This window comes from Sorex fumeus, unplaced genomic scaffold (genome assembly GCF_029834395.1).
Source record: "Sorex fumeus unplaced genomic scaffold, SorFum_2.1 ptg000008l, whole genome shotgun sequence".
NCBI lineage: Eukaryota > Metazoa > Chordata > Mammalia > Eulipotyphla > Soricidae > Sorex > Sorex fumeus.
Genome location: NW_026606065.1, coordinates 78,906,727 through 78,927,672, shown reverse-complemented (window position 1 = coordinate 78,927,672; position 20,946 = coordinate 78,906,727). Strand labels below are relative to the sequence as shown.

General features: G+C 48.9%; 1 protein-coding gene across 1 annotated transcript in view; it reads left to right on the top strand.

The window, feature by feature from the left end:
* Window positions 1-1,539: 1,539 nt before the first annotated feature.
* Window positions 1,540-20,946, top strand: part of SIAH3 (siah E3 ubiquitin protein ligase family member 3) — an 81,872-nt gene continuing 62,465 nt past the window's right edge. The window contains exon 1 of the mRNA XM_056108796.1: window positions 1,540-1,805. Within this exon, the coding sequence (XP_055964771.1) occupies window positions 1,671-1,805 (135 nt within the window). The 5' untranslated portion in view covers window positions 1,540-1,670. The remainder of the gene's footprint in view (window positions 1,806-20,946) is intronic.

The window sequence follows — 20,946 nt, the reverse complement described above, 5'->3', positions numbered from 1 at the left end:
CTGGAAGACTTGCTTATGGTTTTAATTAGCCAATATGTTTACTCCCTGTATTTTATGGAACTTTTGTTGTTGTTTTTTGTTGTGCTGGGGGTCAAACCCAGAATCTCCCACATGCAAGGCAAGTGTCTACCACCGAGCTACACCCCTCCCCATCCTTTCCTATATTTTATTCTGTTGGTTGAAATGTCTGGTCTTTGGCATCCCGGGCAACCCTCTTTTACCCCACACACTGCAGCCTGCTGACTGGCCAAGAGCCATAGAGGAAGGGGCCATGAAATCACAGTGGGTACCATTCAGGCTGGCAGCTGAACCTCCCCAGAGGCACTGGATCTGGGGCACCTTCTCAGTAGAGAAACAACCAAAGGAAGGAGGAGACACGCTCAACTCTTTGGCTCTCCTGGCAAAAGACTCACCAAGCCATCAGAGTTCATCTCCAGAAAGCCCAAGAATCTTCAGATCTGCCTCAGGAACCTTTCTTCCAGACCCAGTGGGTGGGCTTGGTGCTCCCCAGGCCCCATTCTGAAGAGAGGGAGAGTGCAGCCTGAGGCTGGAATGCCCTCTGCCTGTTCCAGCACAAAAATGTGCTGCTGGCATTCTCAGAGACAAGCAAATGATGTGGTATGTGTGCTCTTCATCTCTATTTTAACGTCTCTAACAATCTAGTGGTTAATTAGCAATTTGCTGCCCACCGATATGCAAATGAATGACAAGCAAAGGCCCTCTGCATCTGTAATTATTTTGCTGATTTACAAGCCACTTTCCTCTCTTTGTAGGTTTTTCTCTGTGTGCATTCATGCATCAGGGATTTCATTTATTTTTAGAAGCTTATTCTGTGCCTTTTTCATATTTTCAGACTTCAGTAATTACGGTATCATGGATTGATCTATTAACCACCTCCTCACCCCCATTGCAAATGCATTTATTTTTCTGGAATCTTTTTCTTTGATTAAAAAATGCAAAAAACAAAGCGTAAGATTTATCAAGGAGTTGAAAATCCAAATTGCTGAGAGTCAGAGCGCAAGATTGAAAGATGCACATTTCTGTCACTGCCAAATTCTTATCTGGAATCAGAGGAGTCTTGTAATATTTGATTTTCTCCCAAGCAGCTCTGGTGAGTCGAGCCACGATCTGCGTTATCCATCTGCCTACTTTGGAGCTGGGTGTTTTACTATTTGGCGGTTTAAATGCTTTACGTTCTTCTTCTTCTTTTTTTCCTTGCCAGCGCATTAAGAAAAGCTCTCGTGTTAAATTAAGTCAATTAATAAATGGAGACACATTAAGCAATCAATTTTGTCAGCCTATCTCCCCAGCATTATGTATGGTTGGCTGTAACCACAAGATAAATGCAATGAGCTGATCTATGGTAATGTTCAATAATACATTCTCCGCCAGGCTCAATTCATCAGGGAGTTTCGGTAGGGGAGGCATTCGTTATTGGCTGTCGCTGCACCTCAAGGATAACATTTCTGTCCTTTTGATTGGCCGCCTCACTGCTGCAAGATTCTAACCGTCTTATTTTGATGATGAATATGAAGGCGCGCTAAGCCGGGCTGGAGCGGAGTGTCTCTGAGGCTGCGCTCCTTGCAGAGCCCAAGGACTTAGAGCTCCCTCCGTCGCCTTCCTGTGACAAACACCGCCACCCTCCATACCGAAAAAAAAAAAAAGTTGGGATGCTTTTCTTTACCCAGTGCTTTGGGGCTGTGTTAGATCTCATTCACCTTCGCTTTCAGCACTACAAGGCTAAACGGGTTTTCTCCGCCTCCGGGCAACTTGTCTGCGTCGTCAACCCCACACACAACCTAAAGGTGAGTCACTTCGGTGTGTCCCTTCGCGCCACTCGGGACAAGTTCCTTCCCCTGCTGCGCGCGCCTGGAGTTGGGGGTGCCGGGAGGACTCGGGCTCGGTGTGGAGCTGGAGCTGCTGCCGGGCTGCTGCGGGTTCTGGCAGGCTGGGCTGCTGGCTGCAGGCACGGCGAGTCGGGGCTGTCGGGAGACGGGGGAGAAGGGACCGGTGCAAGGAAGAAGGGGACTTCCCCGCCCCATTTCAAAATCTGAGTGTCCCAGCGTGTCCAGGGGACGACATTGGAAAAGTTAGCCCGATTGCAGTCTGCCCAGTGTGTTCGGAAAGGCAGGTGATTTGCGCGGTTTGGAAGCCCCTGCCGGCGAGTGGCGAGTTAGTCGGGGGCGCTCTTTCTGCAAAGTGTTTTTTTCTTGAGCTGAGACTTGGCTTGCCTGTGTGTGTATGCGTGCGTGTGCATGTGTGTGTGATTGTGTGTGTGCACTCTCTTGATGCAAAGTGGCAGTGTGTTTTCTTGAGCTCAGAGTTGGCTTATATGTGAGTGCGTGTGTGAATGTGTGTATGTGTGTGTGTTTGTGTGTGTCTGCACACACTTTCTTGATGCAAAGTGTGTTTTCTTGAGCTCAGAGCTGGCTTTCGTATGTGTGGGTATGTGTGTATATGTGTGTGTGCACACTCTTTGGATGCTAAGTGTGTTTTCTTGAGCTGATACTTGGCTTGCGTGTGAGTGTGTATGTGTGAGTGTTTGCACACTCTTTGGATACTAAGTGTGTTTTCTTGACCTCATACTTGGCTTGCATTTGAGTGTGTGTGCACATTCTTTGGATGCTAAGTGTGTTTTCTTGAGCTCATACTTGGCTTGCGTGTGAGTGTGTATGTGTGAGTGTGTGTGTGCACACTCCTTGGATGCAATGTGTGTTTTCTTTAGCTCAAACGTGGCTTCTGTGTGTGTGTAAATGTGTGTGTGTGCTTGATGAGAACTGTGTTTTCTTGAGCTCATTGGCTTGCGTGTGTGTGTGTGTGTGCATGCTCTATTGATGCAAAGTGTGTTTTTTTGGGCTCAGACTTGGCTTCCTGTGAATGTGTGTGTGAATGTGCGCACGCGTTCTCATGATGCAAAGGGTGTTTTTCTTGAGTTCAGACAGAGTGAAAGAGGGAGAGAGGGAGAGAGAGGAAGAGAGGGCGAGCGAGAGAGAGCAAGCGTGTGTGTCTATGTGTGTGTGGGCGGGTGTGTGTGTGTGTGTGTGTGTGTGTGTGTGTGTGTGTGTGTGCGCGCGCGCGCTTGCCTTCTTTCCAGCTACTGCCGCTTGGGTTGCCCCGAGAAGGCTGAGCTCCAGGCTGCGAGGAACCGGGCTGAGCTCTGGAGCCTCTGTGCGGGAATCACCGCGGCGCCCGCGCCTGCGGGGCGCTGTGCAGCCAGAGGCCGCGGGGGTGAGCGGCGGGCGCCGCTGCCTCTGCATTTGTGCCTGCCGGTCAATACCCTTTCAGAGAATCGCCAAAAATATGGGCTCCGAGTGCCCGCTGTGCCTTGGAGCTCGGATTGATGGGGAGGAAATGAAGCAGAACCAAGAGTTGCGGAGTAGATGGGGGGAGGGGGCGGGAGAAGGGAGGGCAATTGGGGTGCAGCGGGGCCGAAATGGGTCCTAGAAAAGCCTCTGGCTCCTGGAAACTTCCTTTCCAGTCCCCTTCCCGGCATCGAGGGATAAGTGACTGGGGTCAGGCTGTGTGCAGCGCAGTGCCCGGACAGTCTGTGAAGTGAGTCCTCATTTGACCACCACTCTGGGCCAGGAGCTTGTTGCTCATCGCTGCTTGTTGCTTATCACTTTGCAAACTTCTGGAAGGCTCTCCTTAGCCCGGGCGCCCAGGTCAAGACTAATTGGTGCCCTGGCCTCCCATTCTGGAAGTCCCTAGCAGGGACAGCTGCCTGGAGAAGTCCAGGGGTCATATGCCCAAGCCAGTCCTGGTGGAGTCTGTGCTGGGTCCCCTGATGCGCATCTGCACCAGGTAGTAGGCGACTTCCGGTACTCAGCCAGGTCTAACACCATCTCCCTCAGCAGTTCTTTTCTCTTTCCCTTTCTTTCTCCCACCTGGGTCCTCCTTTCCTTTCTCTTTTGTGGCTGAATTTTATAAACAAGACCTCATTACCAGGCATCATAGGCAGAGCTACTTGTCTAGCGTACAAATTAAAAAAGAGTTCTGGATTCCGTCTTTCAAGTGCTCTTAAGACCATATTCAAACTCCCATTATTTTGTCACTTTCCATTAGCTAGTTCCCAGTGGCAAGAAATTTTGTTTGTTCCTGTTTTGCATTTTAATACCTTAAAAAAATTTACGAGACTTAGCATCGCCAAAGATTGCATTCATGTGTTTCATTGACTGTAACTGTTGATGTGGTGGGGGGGAGGGGCGGGGAGGCGGTGCTGGGATCTAGGTTCAGTTGGGTGGAACGCGTCTGGTCTGTGTACGCTGTCAGTGATGGTGTTTGGGTACAGATCAGCAGCGCTGCTGGCCCTATCCAGCAAGCTCTGTGTCCTGGGTCAGCTCCGGCTGGCCATGCATTCAGAATGATATCCACATAGTTATCTGCCTTCTGGCAGCTGAGTGAAGTTGAAAGGAGATTTTGGAGGGTGTTGTGCTTTGTAATGATTCCCCCCCCCCAAAGATATGTCATATTAGACATAATTTGTCAGGGCTCCATTAGGAACTTCAAAAGTTGTTCTTTAAGCTTTTAGCTAACATGAAATCATATATAAACAAAACCGTAAAGCTGGGTGACATCTGCTTTGCCAGGCTATTTCCCAGGGCTCACTTTTTCTCACGCATCCACATTTGGCTCTTCACTTCCCATCCCCCCCCCAAAAAAATCACTTAAAGATTTTACTCAGAGCAGTTAGCATCACCACAGCAAACAAGTGCAGCTAGAGAGTCTAGAGAGCGCTAATGTGGCCACGGGGTGTAGCAAAGCTCCTGGATCAGAGCCCCAGCCCAGCACAGAGACCCCTATGACTCAGGCCATCACAGGGAGCGTTTCCTAACCCCCCATGCAATCAGGGGCCAGGGGGATCCATCAGGTGCATCTGACCTGAGGGCTAGCGGCCAATTTCAGACCTTTCATTTGTTTTTTGGAGAGGCCACACTTTGTGGTGCTCAGGGCATACTCCTGGCTCTGTGCTCAGGGATTACTTCTGGCGGTGCTCAAGGACCATATGAAGGCAAGAGATCAAACCCCCATGCAAGGCAGTTGCTCTCTACCTCTATCTTTCTGGTCCCATTTGCATATTTTTAAGTTGAACCACCATGAATTACAAAGTTACAAATATATGAGTGACTGAGTTTCAGAAGTATATTGTTTCAACACCAATCCCTTCTCCAGTGTCCACTATCCTCCACCAGTGTCCTAGTTTCCCTTCCAACCCTCCAGCCCCAAAATCAATTCCTTCCTTCCTCCCTCCCTCCTTCCCTCCCTCCCCCCTCCCTCCCTCCCTCCCTTCCTTCCTTCCTTCCTTCCTTCCTTCCTTCCTTCCTTCCTTCCTTCCTCCCTTCCTCCCTTCCTCCCTTCCTCCCTCCCTCCCTCCCTCCATCCCTTCTTCCTTTCTTCTCTTTGTCCTTCTCCTTTCTTTCTTTCTTTCTTTCTTTCTTGCTTGCTTGCTTGCTTGCTTTCCCTTCCTCTTTTCTTTCCTTCTTTTTACCCTTCCTTCCTTCCTTCCTACCTTCCATCCTTCCTTCTTTCCAGGTTTTGGGCTACATAAGCTGTGTTCAGGGCTTACTCCTGTCTCTGCACTCAGGATTTACTCCTGATGGTACTTGGGGGACCATATGGAGTGCCGGGGATTGAACCCTGGTGTTCAAGGCAAGCATTCTACCCACTGTACTATCTCTCTGTTCCCAGAAAAATTCTTTCTATAGGATCCAGGGTGCTACTCTCACTAATGGTAGAAAAGTGAATAAATCTCAAAAGAAAAGTGCTCCTTCTAAGCATTCCATAGCCAGGACACAGTAATATGCCTTGGATGTAATAAGTTGTGATTCACACATAGGGGAAATTTTTCTTTCTGGATTTTTTTAATATCTTTCTATTTTTTTAACAGGAAAAAAATACCTGTGCATTGTTAACTCAGTATAGCTATTGATCTGTGGTGCAGCTCAGCATTTTATATGACAGGCTGGCACCTGAAGTGGTGACCAAGGACAGAGAGCCCGAAATGTCGCCTTTCATTTTCTAGGTTGCGTGCAGCTCAAATTGGGCTGGCAAGCCTGTGTTTCCCTTTGTGGAAACATGTTTTGCCCTTTGTTCTTTCCTGGGCCTTCCTGAGAATGTGGATGGTATTTTAGGTCCTGAGGCAAGTGCTGGGTTATAATCAAAATTCACTTACTGAGCGGAGAAAATCTTGTGTTTACCATGCTTCTATAGGTCACCTTCATCCTCAATCTTATTATGGTGATTACTCAGTAACCTGGGATTCCTCCAAGCAGGCTGGTGCCTTTCTTTCTAAATGGGAGGCAGAAAAGTGTTCAGGGGCATGCGGGCCCCAGTTAAATCCATCCCCCTTCTGGAAGCCCATGCTAATTAAAAGGGGCATCTCGAGGAATTGACCTGGAACACCAGGCTCCTGCCTTAAGCAAGAGCCGGGCAGAAGGAGAATTAGGAGCAAAGCCCTCTTGGTGGTGTGCAAATGGATACTTGGTGTTTTCCCTCTGTCTGCTGTCTGTCTGTAGGTATGGCTCCCTGCACATATTAGGGCTTCTGGTGTTGGTCCCTACCACTCCTTCTCACTCCACCAGAAGTGATCACCAGAGAGCCAGTTTTCTTGGCTGGCTGCTCTCTGCATCTTTATTCCCAGGGGTTCCTGTAACATGGCCAGAGGGTTTCAGGCTGGCGTGAGCAGGCTGCCATGTCTGGTCCTGATTCAGCACTGCCTTCTCCTTCAGAACTCGCACTTGATTAAAGACCAAAAAAGTCTTTCCCTCCTGATTTCTGGCTTCTCTCTCCTTGGCCCCCGCCCTGATTCCATAATCCCCCTGGCCCACCTCTGCCCTCTGCCCAGCCTCCAGAGAGACCAGTCTCTGCCCTTAGGATTCTTTAGGGAAGGGTCTAGGGGGGCTGCCTCCTCCCCAGCAGACTGTGGCTGAGGCTGGCTGGATCACTTCCCCTGTTAACCACAGCTTTGATGAACCAGTTTCTAAAGATGATTAGCAAAAAGCGCTTTCTGGCAGACTTCCTCAGGCATTTGCCAGTGCCAGTGTCTTTGTGGGGGACCCAGCTTTCCCCCTGACCCCCACCTAGGCATTCAGACGGGTGTAATGTCCTTAGGTCTCCTGTAGGTGCCTCATTCCTCTGTGCTGAACTCTGCAGTGTGGTAATCTGTTGGCTCGGGTTTGCAGACAGAAACGCAACACACACATACAGACACACACACACACACACACACACATACACACACACAGACACACACACACACAAAGACAGGAGCATGATGGTTTTCATTTAAGTTTCTCATAGATCCTGAATCTATTTTTTTTTGTTTGGGGGGGGGGTCACACCCAGTGATGCTCAGGGGTTACTCCTGGTTCTGCACTTAGGAATTGCTTCTGATGGTGCTTGGGGGACCATATGGGATGCTAGCGATTGAATCCAAGTTGGCCGCATGCAAGGCAAGAGCCCTACCCACTGTATTATCTCTTGGGCCCAGATTCTAAACCTAAAATTAAGGCATTTTACTACTATTTCATGAAGCATCCACACGCTTTTAATTCTAAGACCAACCTGTATGAGTAGGTGTGTGCTATGGGGATGGGAGTGGGAGGTACCCACTGGGGATGGGGGTGAGGGACACCATCTAAGGAGGGAACCAGGAAAGACAGACTTGTGACCAAATCAACATCACTTCTCGCTTTCAGGAGGTAACCCTTGGACAATCCTATGCCTGTAGCCCAGGACTCTCACAAACTCCTCCAGAGCATCCCAGCAAGTTGCTGAACAAAAGCAAAATAAAAAACAAGAGTGAAAAGAGACCCTGTCTTTGTTTTCAGAAGTGGCCTAGGCTTAGTCCTCTTGAAAGCCTTCAACAAGATTGTTAAATAGCTCCTTTGTGGCTGACATAGCCACTCTGAGATTCCTGGCGGCAGTGTTCTGGAAGTTTCCACCATCTTCCTTCAGCTGCCCAGGCCTCACTGCCCAGCTGTGTGGCACCTCCAAGGGGGATAGGCTATAAAAGGAGGGGGCCAGGCTGGTGGCACCTGCTCCGTGAGTCTTATTCGAAAGGCTCTCTCTGGCATCCTCTTCCAGTCTGTACTTCCTGGGAACGCTGACTCGCTGCTGGCCCAGAGCAGTCAGGCAGCTTTCCTGGCTAATGGTGATTGCAAATGAGGCTCCTGAGTCACATCATGGAGGGCTGAGCAGTCGCAGTCACGAGTCATTGTGCGCTGGGAAGGCTGGAGCCAGTGCCGAGAGGAGCTCGGCTTCCGTCTATACTGCATCGAACCAGTGGCCCCCACCTCCCGCCACCATTTCCCAAGCACATTCTGTGGCCCTCCCTGAACCATGCTCCCTCCAGCCGCGGTGACTGCTGGAAAGAAAGGCGGAGATGGGCAATGAAAGCTTTCTTTGAAATCTACAGAGAGGTCAGAGGTATTTGGATGGCTTCCCTGGGGAATGGCAGACTAGTTCTCTCCCAATTAACAATTATGAACAAAAAGAAAAAACCCTGTGTGAAGTTTATTTTACCTGTTTCCCTGTCCTCTTGACTCAATCGGTTCTGCTCCTCAAATGTGATCTCCCGGGAGGATGAAGAACCGTGGCATAGGGAGTATAAACTTTCTTACAGTCAAGGAAATGGAGGCCACAATGGGGCAACCACTTGATTCCTTTCCTGTAACTGCTGGAACAAAGCGTCCAGCAATGATTTTAAGCAAAGGTTAAACTCGATGGCTTACAACTATGTATTGTCATGGTATAAGAGAAAAGAAGTCCAAAATTAGGGTGTTAGTAGAACCCAGCACCTGCCACAGATTTAGAGAAGAATCTATTCCTATCTCATCCATCTTCTGAGGGCTCCTGGCATCCCTTGGCTTGTGGCCACATCACTTCAGTCAGCCACATTGTCCCCTCCTCCTCTTTGTATCCTTCCCCTGAGAGACTGAGTTGGGAGGTCTGCCCAGATAGCCCAGAATCAACCTTCTCTCTTCATCACCTTTTGGTCACAGAATAATCACAGGCCACATATATGGTCACCTTTACACAACCCAGGGATTAGGAAGTGAACATATTTTGGTAGTAATGGGTCAACTCACTCTGGGATTTCTATGAAGTCAACTAATTTAGTGACAGGATTGGAACTGGAAGTTTGGGGTCTCTTGATATTAGAGCTGTAGCCCCTGCTCTGCCCCAGGTTGCCTTCATATTAGCCCACCTGGGTGCATGTTTTGGAAGAGACAATTGTAGGGACTCCCCGTTTCTATACCCCATCAGCCTGCCGTGGATCAGCAGTGTGAACCACTCTCTGCCTTACTTATCCTCCCACCCCTTGATATAATCATTTCTTTTCTTTTTTGTCAAATTCTTTTTAAAACAATACAATTAACATGCATCTCTTTCCATTGTAGGTTTTTAAATCAAATGAGAGATACCCCCCCAAAAGCATAGCACTTTATTTCTGGTTCTTGGCACATAGTTTATAACCACCATATCCTTAGGGAAGGGGTTGATGGGGGTTGCAGAGAAGCACTTGCTTCCAGGGATATGGGCTTGCTTTCAAGTCCTAGAGAGCTTGCTCTGTGGGACTTTGTGACTTGGAGTGAATGCCTTAGCATCCCAAAGACTCCATTTTCTCATTTCTTTTTTTTTCTTTTTGGGTCACACCCAGTGATGCTCAGGGGTTACTCTGGGCTCTGCACTCAGGAATTACTCCTGGTGATGCTCGGGGGACCATACGGGATGCCGAGGATCAAACCCAGGTCAGCCGTGCACAAGGCAAATGCCCTACCCATTGTGCTATCGCTCTGGCCCCTCCATTTTCTCATTTCTAACAAGGAAAAGGAGAGCTCAACGCTTCTGTGACTGAGTGCATGTGCAAGGACCTGAGTTTGGTCCCAGCACTGTGTGGCACTGAGCACCACTGGATATGGTTTTGATATCCCCATACACTGCCAGAGTGAACCCCTGCCCTCCTCCCCCACCAGGACTGCTGGGTCTGAGTTGCAGGACTTGGACAGGATGGGACATTGAACTGCCTGGTCAGGTTAGATGAGTATCAACCATAAGTGGCCCCAGTTTCCCTGAGCACTGCTAGGGACCCCCCCAACAACTCCCCACTGAAAAAGAGATCCTCGCAGAAGGGGCGATCTGCAGGAGAGGAGGGGCGAGCATGGCTGGCGCACTTGCTCAGGTCATTAGGATCGCTGCTATTGTGAAGCTGCTGCCGCAAGGCCGCCTGCAGCCCTGTCTGGCCGTCTGGCTGGCTTTCTCCTCCTTCCCTCTGCGCTTGCTGTTTTTGAGAATCTGGGAATTGCCCTTGGCCCTGGAGAGGATTTTAATAGAACAATCTCTGGCCTTCTATAAAAGTCAGGTTTGTCCTTAACTCTTCGCTTCAAAGAAAGCACTGAACACTGCAGAGCCCAGGAGTCTGTGGGACAGGGTGAAAGGGCTGCGAGCAGGAGGGGTGCGGGGAGACGTGCAAGGGTTGTGGCAGCACAAGGATCACATAAGCTGGGTCCCTTGTCACCCAGAGAGCCAGGAGCCATGTAGTTCTGTCCCCTTCCCCAGTCATCCCACAGCTTGTTCCTCTTGATTGCCTGACTCCTTTCCATGAGCAGCTGTTGAGTGAGCCCACGGGCAAGCAGCTGTGTGAGGACATCCTGGCTCAGAGGGAAGCAAAGACTCGCCTCCCCCTGAGCAGGGCAGGTGCTTGCCCAAGGCTGCACCCCCTGCAGCAGAGGGCGTTAGAAAGAGATGTTCAGTTCCCAGCGAGAGTTCCAATGTCATCAGAGCCATTTCTCAATGACTTAGACCATAGACCTGAGTCCATGCATGTGCACAAGCGTGCACACACACACACACACACACACACACACACACACACATTATAGCAATTCTGAGGGGCTAATTCATTTGTCCCTAGGTGTTCTCTGCAAAGTGGTGCAAGTCACAGAGCCCACAGGACAGAGAACTGGTCTTCAGTGCTGTGAAATAAAGACTGGAGGTGACCTCCACCCCTTTGAGGACTAACCCCTCCCATTTTCAGGAGGAAAGAAAAGTGGTGACATAGCTTTGAGGGGAGAAGTGGAGTAACATTGCACCTGCCAGGGGATGGGGTTTGGAGTTGGGCAGTATTGGGTTTGAATTTCCTACAGTCAATCTCTCTGTCCTCCCTCGGCTGTATTGCTCCACCTGTGAAAAAGTAATTGTGGAACTGAAGTCATGTGACAGGGGGCGGTGTGGAGCATGTAACAAATAAGAATTCTCCAGAAACAGAATCTATGATTGTCCAGTGCAGTCCTCTTAACACGTTACCACCTGCCCAAGGAGTAACCCAACCAAGCTCCTTTGTCCTATATTTATGCAGAACCAACTTTTTCCTGTTCAGACTGGACACTAGGGGAAGAAGAGGGAAGGGTCAAACCTAGGGCACCTGTGTGCTAAGTGACATATATATATATTATACTTTTTGCTTTTTGGGTCACACCTGGCGATGCACAGGGGTTACTCCTGGCTCTTCTCTCAGGAATTACTCCTGGCAGTGCTCAGGGGACCATATGGGATGCTGGGAATCAAACTCAGGTCGGTCGGGTGCAAGGCAAATGCCCAAACCCGCTGTGCTATTGCTCCAGCCCTGTGACCCAGACATTTTAAAGCAGTCACGTCATGCTACAAGACCCCAAGCCAGGCTCTCCTCCCAGGTCCTAGTCTATTGGGTGTGGTGCAAAAGAGTGAGGAATCTTGCATGGGGTCCAGTGGAAGAGGGAACAAATGAAGGATCCATGATCCTGCTCTGGACCTCACAGTCCCAGGAAATACCCCATGATCCAGGTCCTTAGACCTGCCAGGGTGAACTCTCCTGGTGTGAACTCCCCTGATCTCATCTGGGCATTAAAGAGGCACTTTTTCAGGGCTGCAGAAATAGTACAGCACTTGCTTAGATGCAGGTTCCACCCCTGGGATTCCATATGGTTCCCAGAGCCCACCCTCACTCCCCCACCCCCAGGATTTATTCCTGAGTGCTGAGCCAGAACTAATCCCTGAATACCACAGGGTGTGACCCAAAAACAAAAACAAATGAAGGCCACTACTTGAGTGTTGGAAAGAGGGCAGAGTCTCAAAGTGGAGTCTCGGAGTCCTAGCTGAGGACTCTAAAGTAACAGAGACAAATCAAGAACTGCAACCAAAAGCTCATTTCCAACTTGACTGCATCCACAAAAAACAGATCTGCAAGCAGCCCAGTGTTTCCCGCTGAAGGGCACAGTCCCCGTGCATTGTTCAGAATCACAGTCTAACTGGAAATGTCAGTCTCCCAAGATGCTGTCTCTTAATCATTTCTTGGTGCTTTCATGTATTTTTAATCAGGAATCTGTAATGAGGAAGAGAGAGCCTCTGCGTACTGCTGGGCTGTCTCCGGCCGTGGCACTGGGAACTCCAGCCATGAGAGAATCGGCTGTGGGCGAGGCAGGGCGGACCCCCCAGGAAACCACAGAGGGTCCTTTATGGAGGGAGCCGGACCACGTTTGGAGAGGGATGACGGGGTGAGCGCCTCATTAGAAAGGCCCCACATAGAGGGAGCCAAACTCAGATCAATAACAGATTTTACAGAAGACTGGCCAGCGAGTCTAGCCATCTGCATAGCTCTATTGCCAGACGCCACCGTCCTCTCCATTCCAACTCCTGTAACCTCACAAAGGATGTGCCAAGGCCAGTCACCACTAAGTAGAAGGTTGGGACCTAGGCCCCGTTTCAGCGGGCCAGCCCTCAGGAGCCCTCACAGAAGTGTTTCCTCCTGAACCAGTTCTGCACATGACGGTGACAATATTAACAGCTCCAGAGCAAGGCAGTCGGGGAGCCCCACTCATCTGCTAACTGGATTCAAGACCCCCTGTTCCATTCTCCCTGGGAAGCTGCATATTATTCTGGTTCTGCATTCTAAGGCATATCAAAGCGGAAGGACAAGGGGAAAGGACTTCCTGAGTGTCACGCGGCTCTTTGTGGTGGAGCCTTTTTAAAGAGAAAATCCTGTGCTTTGAGCCCTTCTTGATGCATCCCACCCCCGACTGTTCTCTGTTCACGACTCACAGCTGAACCATCAGGCTTGGCCGTAGGGCTGGTATTGAGCGTGCTTGATTTCACTTTAAAATATTGAGCTGTGGGACCTGAGAGAGAGTACAGGGGGGTCGGGCGCTTGTGTCTTGCACAGCTCAATCTCCAGTACAACCATATAATTCCCTCCAAGTTGGTGATCTCTGAGCATAGAGCCAAGGAGTAACCCCTGAGCATTACTGGGTGAAGCCCCAAAGCAAAATAATAATAATAATAATAATAATAATAATAATAATAATAATACAACACAGCCAGGTTCTATCTTAGTCATCCTTAAGTGTATATACACCAAGCCTATCCACGATTGCTCTAGCTCCTGTTGGATGAGCCTGGAGGCATTCTCTGGGGCTTCTCTCTGGTCTGGAGGAATGCCTTGGCTCACCTTAGGAAGGTTGCCTGGAATCATTTCCCAATTTAACTACTGCCTCCAAGTTCTGATCTCAGGCTCTACTGTGGGGAAACTCAGATTATAAGAAAACCTGTGCACATATGTTTTGTTTCATTAGCGATAGCACAGCAGTAGGGCGTTTGCCTTGCACGTAGCCAGCCCGGCCGAGCTGGGTTCAATTCCTCGTCCCTCTTGGAGAGCCCAGCAAGGTACTGAGAGTCTCTTGCCCGCACAGCAAAGCCTGGCAAGCTATCCGTGACTTATTCAATATGCCAAGCACAGTAACAACAAGTCTCAAAACGGAGACGTTACTGGGCCCGCTCAAGCAAATTGATGAACAGAGGGAGGACAGACAGACAGACAGACAGCTAATGTTTACTGAGGAGTTGGTTACTAAGTATCCAGCACTGTGCTAAGAGATTGACCTATATTGCCTTCTCTAAAGTCTCAGAAGGATGCCATCAGCCTAGCTCCGGTTCATACAGAAGGAAGCTGGGATCTTGAGAGGTGAGGTCACTCATTTAGCAATGCCTCCTTCCTGATGAAACAGACATTGACCCTCAGTCTGGGCCCAGTGACTGTCTTGTCTCGCTTCCCTGTGGCATGGGAGCTGGTTGACCATGCCAGAAAGACACTCTAAGCACAGAGGTCACAACAGACACATTGCCTCTTCTCAAAGCAAAGAAGAATTCATTTTATGGAGAAGTGAAAATGACCTTCAAGAGAAGGGGTGGGCTAAGGCATTTGTCTTGAACACATCCAGCCCCGTTTTGATACAGTAGCGCATATGGTCCCCTAAGCACCACCAGGAGTGATCCCCGAGCAGAGCCAGGAATAAGCCCTGAGCACCACAGAGACATTTTCCCAAGTCAGGGGCAATCCTGGCTGAGATTGACTCAGGGTTTGCTTTGTTTTGCCCTCTCCAAGGAGAAACAGAGAGAAGAAAGAAGAGAGAGAGAGAGAGAGAGAGAGAGAGAGAGAGAGAGAGAGAGAAGCTTCTGCCACATAATACCTGTTCTCTCAGAGATAGCCCAGACCTTAGAAAGTTCCTTTCTCATTAGTAACCATATTTTATTCTTGACTTATCCCCCCTCCCCCCAATAAAAGAGGAACAGCATTTCATGACTATTTTCTACCTAAATTAGCTCTGCCTCCACCTTGAATGTCTGGCAAACCTTCTCCCAATGCCCCTAAAGCATTTTCTCCATCTGGAACAGGTATAAGAAGACCTGGGGGCAGGCAGGAGGTGAAGGGAAGGCAGTAGGAGGAGGGGTGGCAGCATTTTTGCAGTGGGGAAGCTGAGGAAATGTGGCACCACATGGACACTAACTCTGGGGCGTGGAGGGCAAATGCTCGCCAGGACCCCTGGAGCAGACATCACGGAAGCAAACCTCAAGCCAACCTCATCCAGGATTGCCCCTGACATAGGGAAATGGCCCAGAGGGGGACCCTGAACAGATGAGCTGAAGGGATGGAGCCAAAGGCCACAACCCCTGTCCCCTATAGTGTCTGCAGTCTCTGACAAGTGGGGCTCCCCCTGTTTGCCCTGTAACCCCTGTTTGCCTCCCAGAAGCACATTGAGCTGCCTCGCGAAAGCCATGTGATACATCTGTTTATGATAATTAAGTAAATGCCAGCTGGACCCTTCTCAGCGTGCTGACTGCAGCAAGTGCCAGGGACACCAGGCTCTCCAAGAATCCTCGAGAAATTAGAGGCGCGCAGGAGAGCTCCAGGCGCTTACCACCCACTCCCTGAAAACACTTGGCTGTGAAGTTTTTCTTGGAACCCAGAGACCAGACTTTTCTCTGCGACTTGTCTCACGGCACCTCAGGCAGCTTGTGCCACTTTGGCTTCTCCATCTGTCAGGTGAGGGGATGACACGTGTTCCTGCCTCCCTGTGAAGGCTCCTCTCCCCCACCAACCCTGCCGTTGCCCATGCAAGGAAGAGTCTGGCCCATCAGCCTGGTCTACATGCTGCCTCTTTTCAAAAGGGGTTGAATCAGGGATGGAGCAGCAAAGCGACCACAAAGGAAATATGGTAGAGAATGCAAGTGGTTCATTGTATTGGCTTAAGCCACTCATCATGGGTGACAGACACCTGTGAGAAAAGGAATGTTTCATGGCTGTATTTTCAACAACTCTCAATGTATTGGACAGGTCCTGTCATCGGACTTTGATGTGGCTTCAAATTTAGTTCCAATGGAATCCAACTGTGTGCTCCTTGGCAAGTAACTGAACCTCTTGGAGCTCTGTTGCTCTTTTCAAAGTGAAGTTAATGGAGAACTAAATGAAACAAATGCATAAAAAATTACCCAGAACAGTGTCCAATATATGGTAATAGCCTCATTATCATAAACGTTTTTGCTTTTCTCCCTTCCTTACTTCCTTTTATCCTTCCTTCCTCTCCCCTCTCCCCTTCCCTTCCCTCATTCCTCCCTTCCCTTATTCCTTCCCTCCCTCATTCTCTCTTTCCTACCCTCCTTTTCTTTTTTCTCATTTCCTTCATGTGAAATAAGTACATCTCCAGGGAACAGGTCTGACATCAGGGAGTTGGAAGGGAATGTTTGAAAAGAAGAAAGAGTCTGACATTATGAGCGGAAAAGCCTTTTTCAGTGCAGGAAGGGAAATTTCTCTCACGGGGGGGATAGGGGGAGGGTCAATCAATGTGGGGCATAACCAATCCTTTGCCTTCTCTTGTGTTAGTCATCTGGACTCCCTCTTGTATCCCCCACCCACCCTCACCTACCAGAGTCTGGAGCAGCAAAGGAAGCCCGAAGAGGCTGCTCTCTGCCTGAACCTAGATGACAGGGAAGGTCCCCACTCCCAGAAGGTCAAGGGCACCAATCCCAATGTGATGTCACATCAGCAAGCTGACACCTGTGGTCACAGAACCTGCTCTTTTCTCCCACCAGAAGCAAGTACAGGGACTATGGATTTCTGCACATTTTCCCACTAATAACCAAAACACCCAGATGAAAATACAATTCCCACAGTGCTCTGGCCAGGCTGGTGCTGTCTGCAGGGAGAACCCATGAACATCTCAGGCCAGCAGCTCGTGCTAGAGATGTTGCTTCAAGAAGCATTTCAGCCACCTCCTCTGTGAAGCCCTTCTGGGTAAATCCTCTTCCTATACTTCAAAGCCTGCGTTCTGAGAGTCATGGGTTGAGGAGAGCAGTTAGGTGACAATGAACAAGGAGACATGGTCCCAAGTCCCAGACTCCCTCCATAGTAAGGATAGAATTGTATTTTTACTTATTTATGTATTGTTGGGGGGGGTGTTGAAGTGCCTGTCGGTGCTCAAGATTTGCTCCTGGCTCTGTGCTCAGGAATTAGTCCTGCTGGTGTTCAGAGATCATATGCAATGCCAGGGATTGATGCCAGGTCAGCTATGTGCAAGGCGAGCATCATTAACCCCTGTGTACCATCTCTCTGTTCTCAGAGTTAGGTTTCTGAACCTGGACTGGATCTGAGTTCACACAGTTGGTTGCAGGGATGCAGGAAGTGGTGACTCTAATGCAGTGTCTGAAATCAGCACTGCCTCATGGGTGATCAAGAGCCTTGAGAGGCAGGCTGGTTGGGTGACTTTTTCATGGCCCGGATTTCCTATCTATCCGTGGACACACTAGTGCCCATGACCCAGCTGTTGGGAAGGTTCAGTGGTGAAAGATGCTCACAGCAGTGCTTGGCATTGAATCCCCTCTCCTGGAGAGAGACCTGTTGCATTACTGCCTTTGCTGACAATGCGTGGATGGGAGAGTGAGTCCAACAGGAAGGCAGGGAGCACAAGAAGAGAAATCTCAGGGGCTTGGGCTTCCAGCCCCCAGGTTACTGCCCTTAATATTAAAGAGAGACATGGCAAGAGTCAAATAGAGGCTGAGAACTCTTTACAATAGCCAGAATCTGGAAAAGTCCTGAGTGCCCGAGAACAGATGACTGGTTAAAGAAACTTTGGTACATCTACACAATGGAGCTCTATGTAGCTGTTAGAAAAGATGAAGTCATGAAATTTACATACAAGTGGTACTACATGGAAAGTATCATGTTAAGCAAAATGAGTCAGAAAGAGTGGGATAGACATAGAAAGATTGCATTCATCTGGGGAACATAAAGTAACAAAATAGGAGACTAACACCCAAGAGTGGCCAAGATTAGTACCAGGAGTTTGGCTCCATGGCTTGGAGGCCAGCCACACATTCACGGGAAAAGGGAGCTCAGATAGAGAAAGAAACACCAAATAAAGGGTGTTAGGAGGATCCTCCCAGGATGGGAGAAGCATGCTGAAAGTAGACTATAGACAAAACATGATTGCCAATCAATGTCTCTTTTGCAAACCACAACACCCAAAAAAAGAGAGAGAACAAAAGGGAATACCCTGCCAGAGAGGCAGGGTGGGATGGGGGGGTGGGAGGGATACTGGGGCCCGTGGTGGTGGAAAATGGGCACTGGTGGAGGGATGGGTGTTTGATCATTGTATAATTGATACCCAAGCACAAAAATTTGTAAATCTACAACTGTACCTCATGGTGTTTCTAAATAAAAATTAAAAAAACAATTAAAACTAATAAAAATTTTTTAAAAAATAGAGGCTGAGAGCCAAAGATGTGGCTCAAGCAACAGAGCAAATGCCTGGCACATACACGAGCCTTAGACCCCCACCCCAGTCCTTCTTTTCCACCGCCACCTTCAGGCACTCCTGGTTTGTTCTCTACAAAACAAAAGTACAGGCCTACGGGAGCATTTACCTGACTGTCTCAGAGCTATGAACTTAGCCCATAGCTGTTCAATCAAGTACATCCTTTCTCCCTCTCTTGGTAAATAAACCTCTTCATTAGCAGTCAGCAGGCTGGAGTTTAGAGTGTTTCGTTTCCTTGGGGCCTGGGAACGTGGTGATGGAGAGCGTTGACTCATTTGGAGGGAGCTGAAGCAGATTCTCACCACGATGAGGGAAGGAGTTTGAAGCCCTCTCTTATGAGAGTCTGAGGAGAGCTGCCCCCCGTCCCTGCCCCCGAGTTCATTCAGAGGGTGGAAATGCAGGCCTCCTATGGGCCCCACAAAATCGGAGTCGACCCAACACCAACACCAGAGCTGATGGCCTTCCAGCAAGTGGGGTTTAGCACTGACGGGGAGGCCCTGCTGAAAACCTGGGTCTGTGTGCTTGGCTGAATTGGGGTGGGGCGGGGAACCTTGTGATCTAGGGGGGCTAGAGTCTTCTATATTTATAGTGTGTCCTGTGAACTCTGGAGCTAAAGAGAACAAAATAACATGAAAAAGGCCCTCTACACCAGATAATCTCATCAACGACCATGATCCAGAGACTCATTATAAATCTCTCGGAAGACGACTCGCCATAGCCATGGTGCTGGACCATGTGCCAGGCTGTACCATTTGGGGTGCCCTGGAGGGGGGCAGGTGACCCCTCCCCACCCCAAGAGACCCAGCCCCAGCAGCCAAAATCCTCCAGAACTTAACCTCTGCCATGTTCATGGCTGCTCTCCACACACTCAGGCTGAGCCTCAACCATGAACGAACTTATTTCTGGATATCTCATACCTCACACCACTTATATTCCAAGAATAGCGCACCACATTTGATGGGGTGTAGAAGGCACCAATCTTAGAGTAAAATATATTTTACAGTCACAATGGAGACATTACTGGGCCCGCTCGAGCTAATCAATGAACAACGGGAGGACAGTGACAGTGATATATATATATATATATACATATATATATATATATCAAAGGCTCAACCTTTAACAGCATGTTCGTGATCTCTTATAGAAAGGCTTAATGGCCCTTGAGTGAAATACAACAATCTTCACACATTTTCCTCTAAGGAAATTTTTTTGGAGCATTTTTAGCAGTTTGTTCATAATAAACAACACAAAGTAAATTATTTTGGTTCTGCTTTGGGGCAGGGGTTGAGGTTTGGGATGGAAACATTCAAAATATGGTGATGGGAAGGTATAATGGTGGTGAAATTGGTGTTCAAATGTTAAATGTAATCAAATATTGTGAATTACTTTATAAAAATAAAATAATTTAAAAGAAAAAGAAGAGAAAAAAAGAAAAAGTCTGTCTAGCTGGTAGAGAAAAGCTCCGATTGGTAATTTGTTTGGGTTTGGAGACCACTTCTGGCAGGGCTCAGGGGTCACTCCCTCTGGTGCTCTAGGGAACATGTGGTGCCCAGGGATGGACCCCAGGCCTCCCTAGCGCAGAGCATGGGCTTAGCCCTGTAAGCTATCTCTCTAGCCCTCCTACTGGTCCTTAAACACACACTTAGAGAACTGTGGGTCTGGAACTATATTCTAATTGCAGATATTCACTCCCTTCATCTTCATAAGAACTCATGAAATGGCACCATTTTATACAGCTGAATGAAGCTCAGAAGGAAACATTGGTCAATACACAGAGAAGTAGGCAACCTCCAGTCTAGGGCTGGTAGAATTGCTGATGTCCCAGAATCTTCATCCAGAGCAGTCCTGCCTTCACCCTTGGAGAGAGAGGAGAATTCCTGAAACCCCACCAGAATCGCAGGGCTGACTCCAGATGGCCTGGTCCTGGAAGGGAGACTGTGTCCCACAAACAGAGGTGAGACCCATGGGGTCAGTCCCCAGGAGAATGAGAACATGTGCTAGCCAGGAGCACGCAGGGCGCACAGCCCTGTCGTTAGAGATCTCTCACTACATCTTCCCTTTGGGCTTCCATTTCCTGTTGGAGAGCCCCAGAACACACAGACTTCCTCTCGATTCTCCAGGCGGGCAGAGGCAGCCCGAGGGAAGGCCTGGCCATCCATGAACAGCATTGTGAGATTGCTGGGCCTTCACAATTGGACCGGCTTCTCTTTCCCCTGATAGAGATAAATGGTGATAACTCAATGATGATGAAAACATTGTAAAGTGCCAAGCACAGCATGTTTAGTTACAAAAGCCAGGAATAATTGCTTCAGCCTTGCTGCTAAGAAAACCGGTTGTTGAGTCCAGGATAATTCTAGTAAGAAATTGGCATTCGGGGATTAATTGTTTAGAATGTAATGACTGTTACAACCCAAACTAATGAGAACAGAAGGCAGTTTCCAATTTGAATTTCAGGCATGAAATAGGCTTTGCCAGGCTGGTTGGCTGATGCAGAAAAGAGAGAAGCACTTCTTTTTTTTTTTTTTTTTTTTGCACCTTAGTTTAGTTGGGCAAAAAAAAAAAAAAAAAAAAAGAAATCATTTTGCAAGAACAGCTTCTGTGAAGACCAGCCAAAAGTCTGTGCAGATGCCTAAGGAAAACTCTTGATTGATTCTTGAAAGTCTCACTGATTTTCTGCAAGGCTCTGAGCAGCCGAGGGGCAGAAGGACAAAGATGGGTCACCCCATGCTGTGGGGCAGGGGTGGGGGGTACAGGCACATTCATCCCTGACTCTTCCACTCTAACCTTTGCTGGGTTGCCTCTGTTTTCTGAGTGTGCCCCCTCT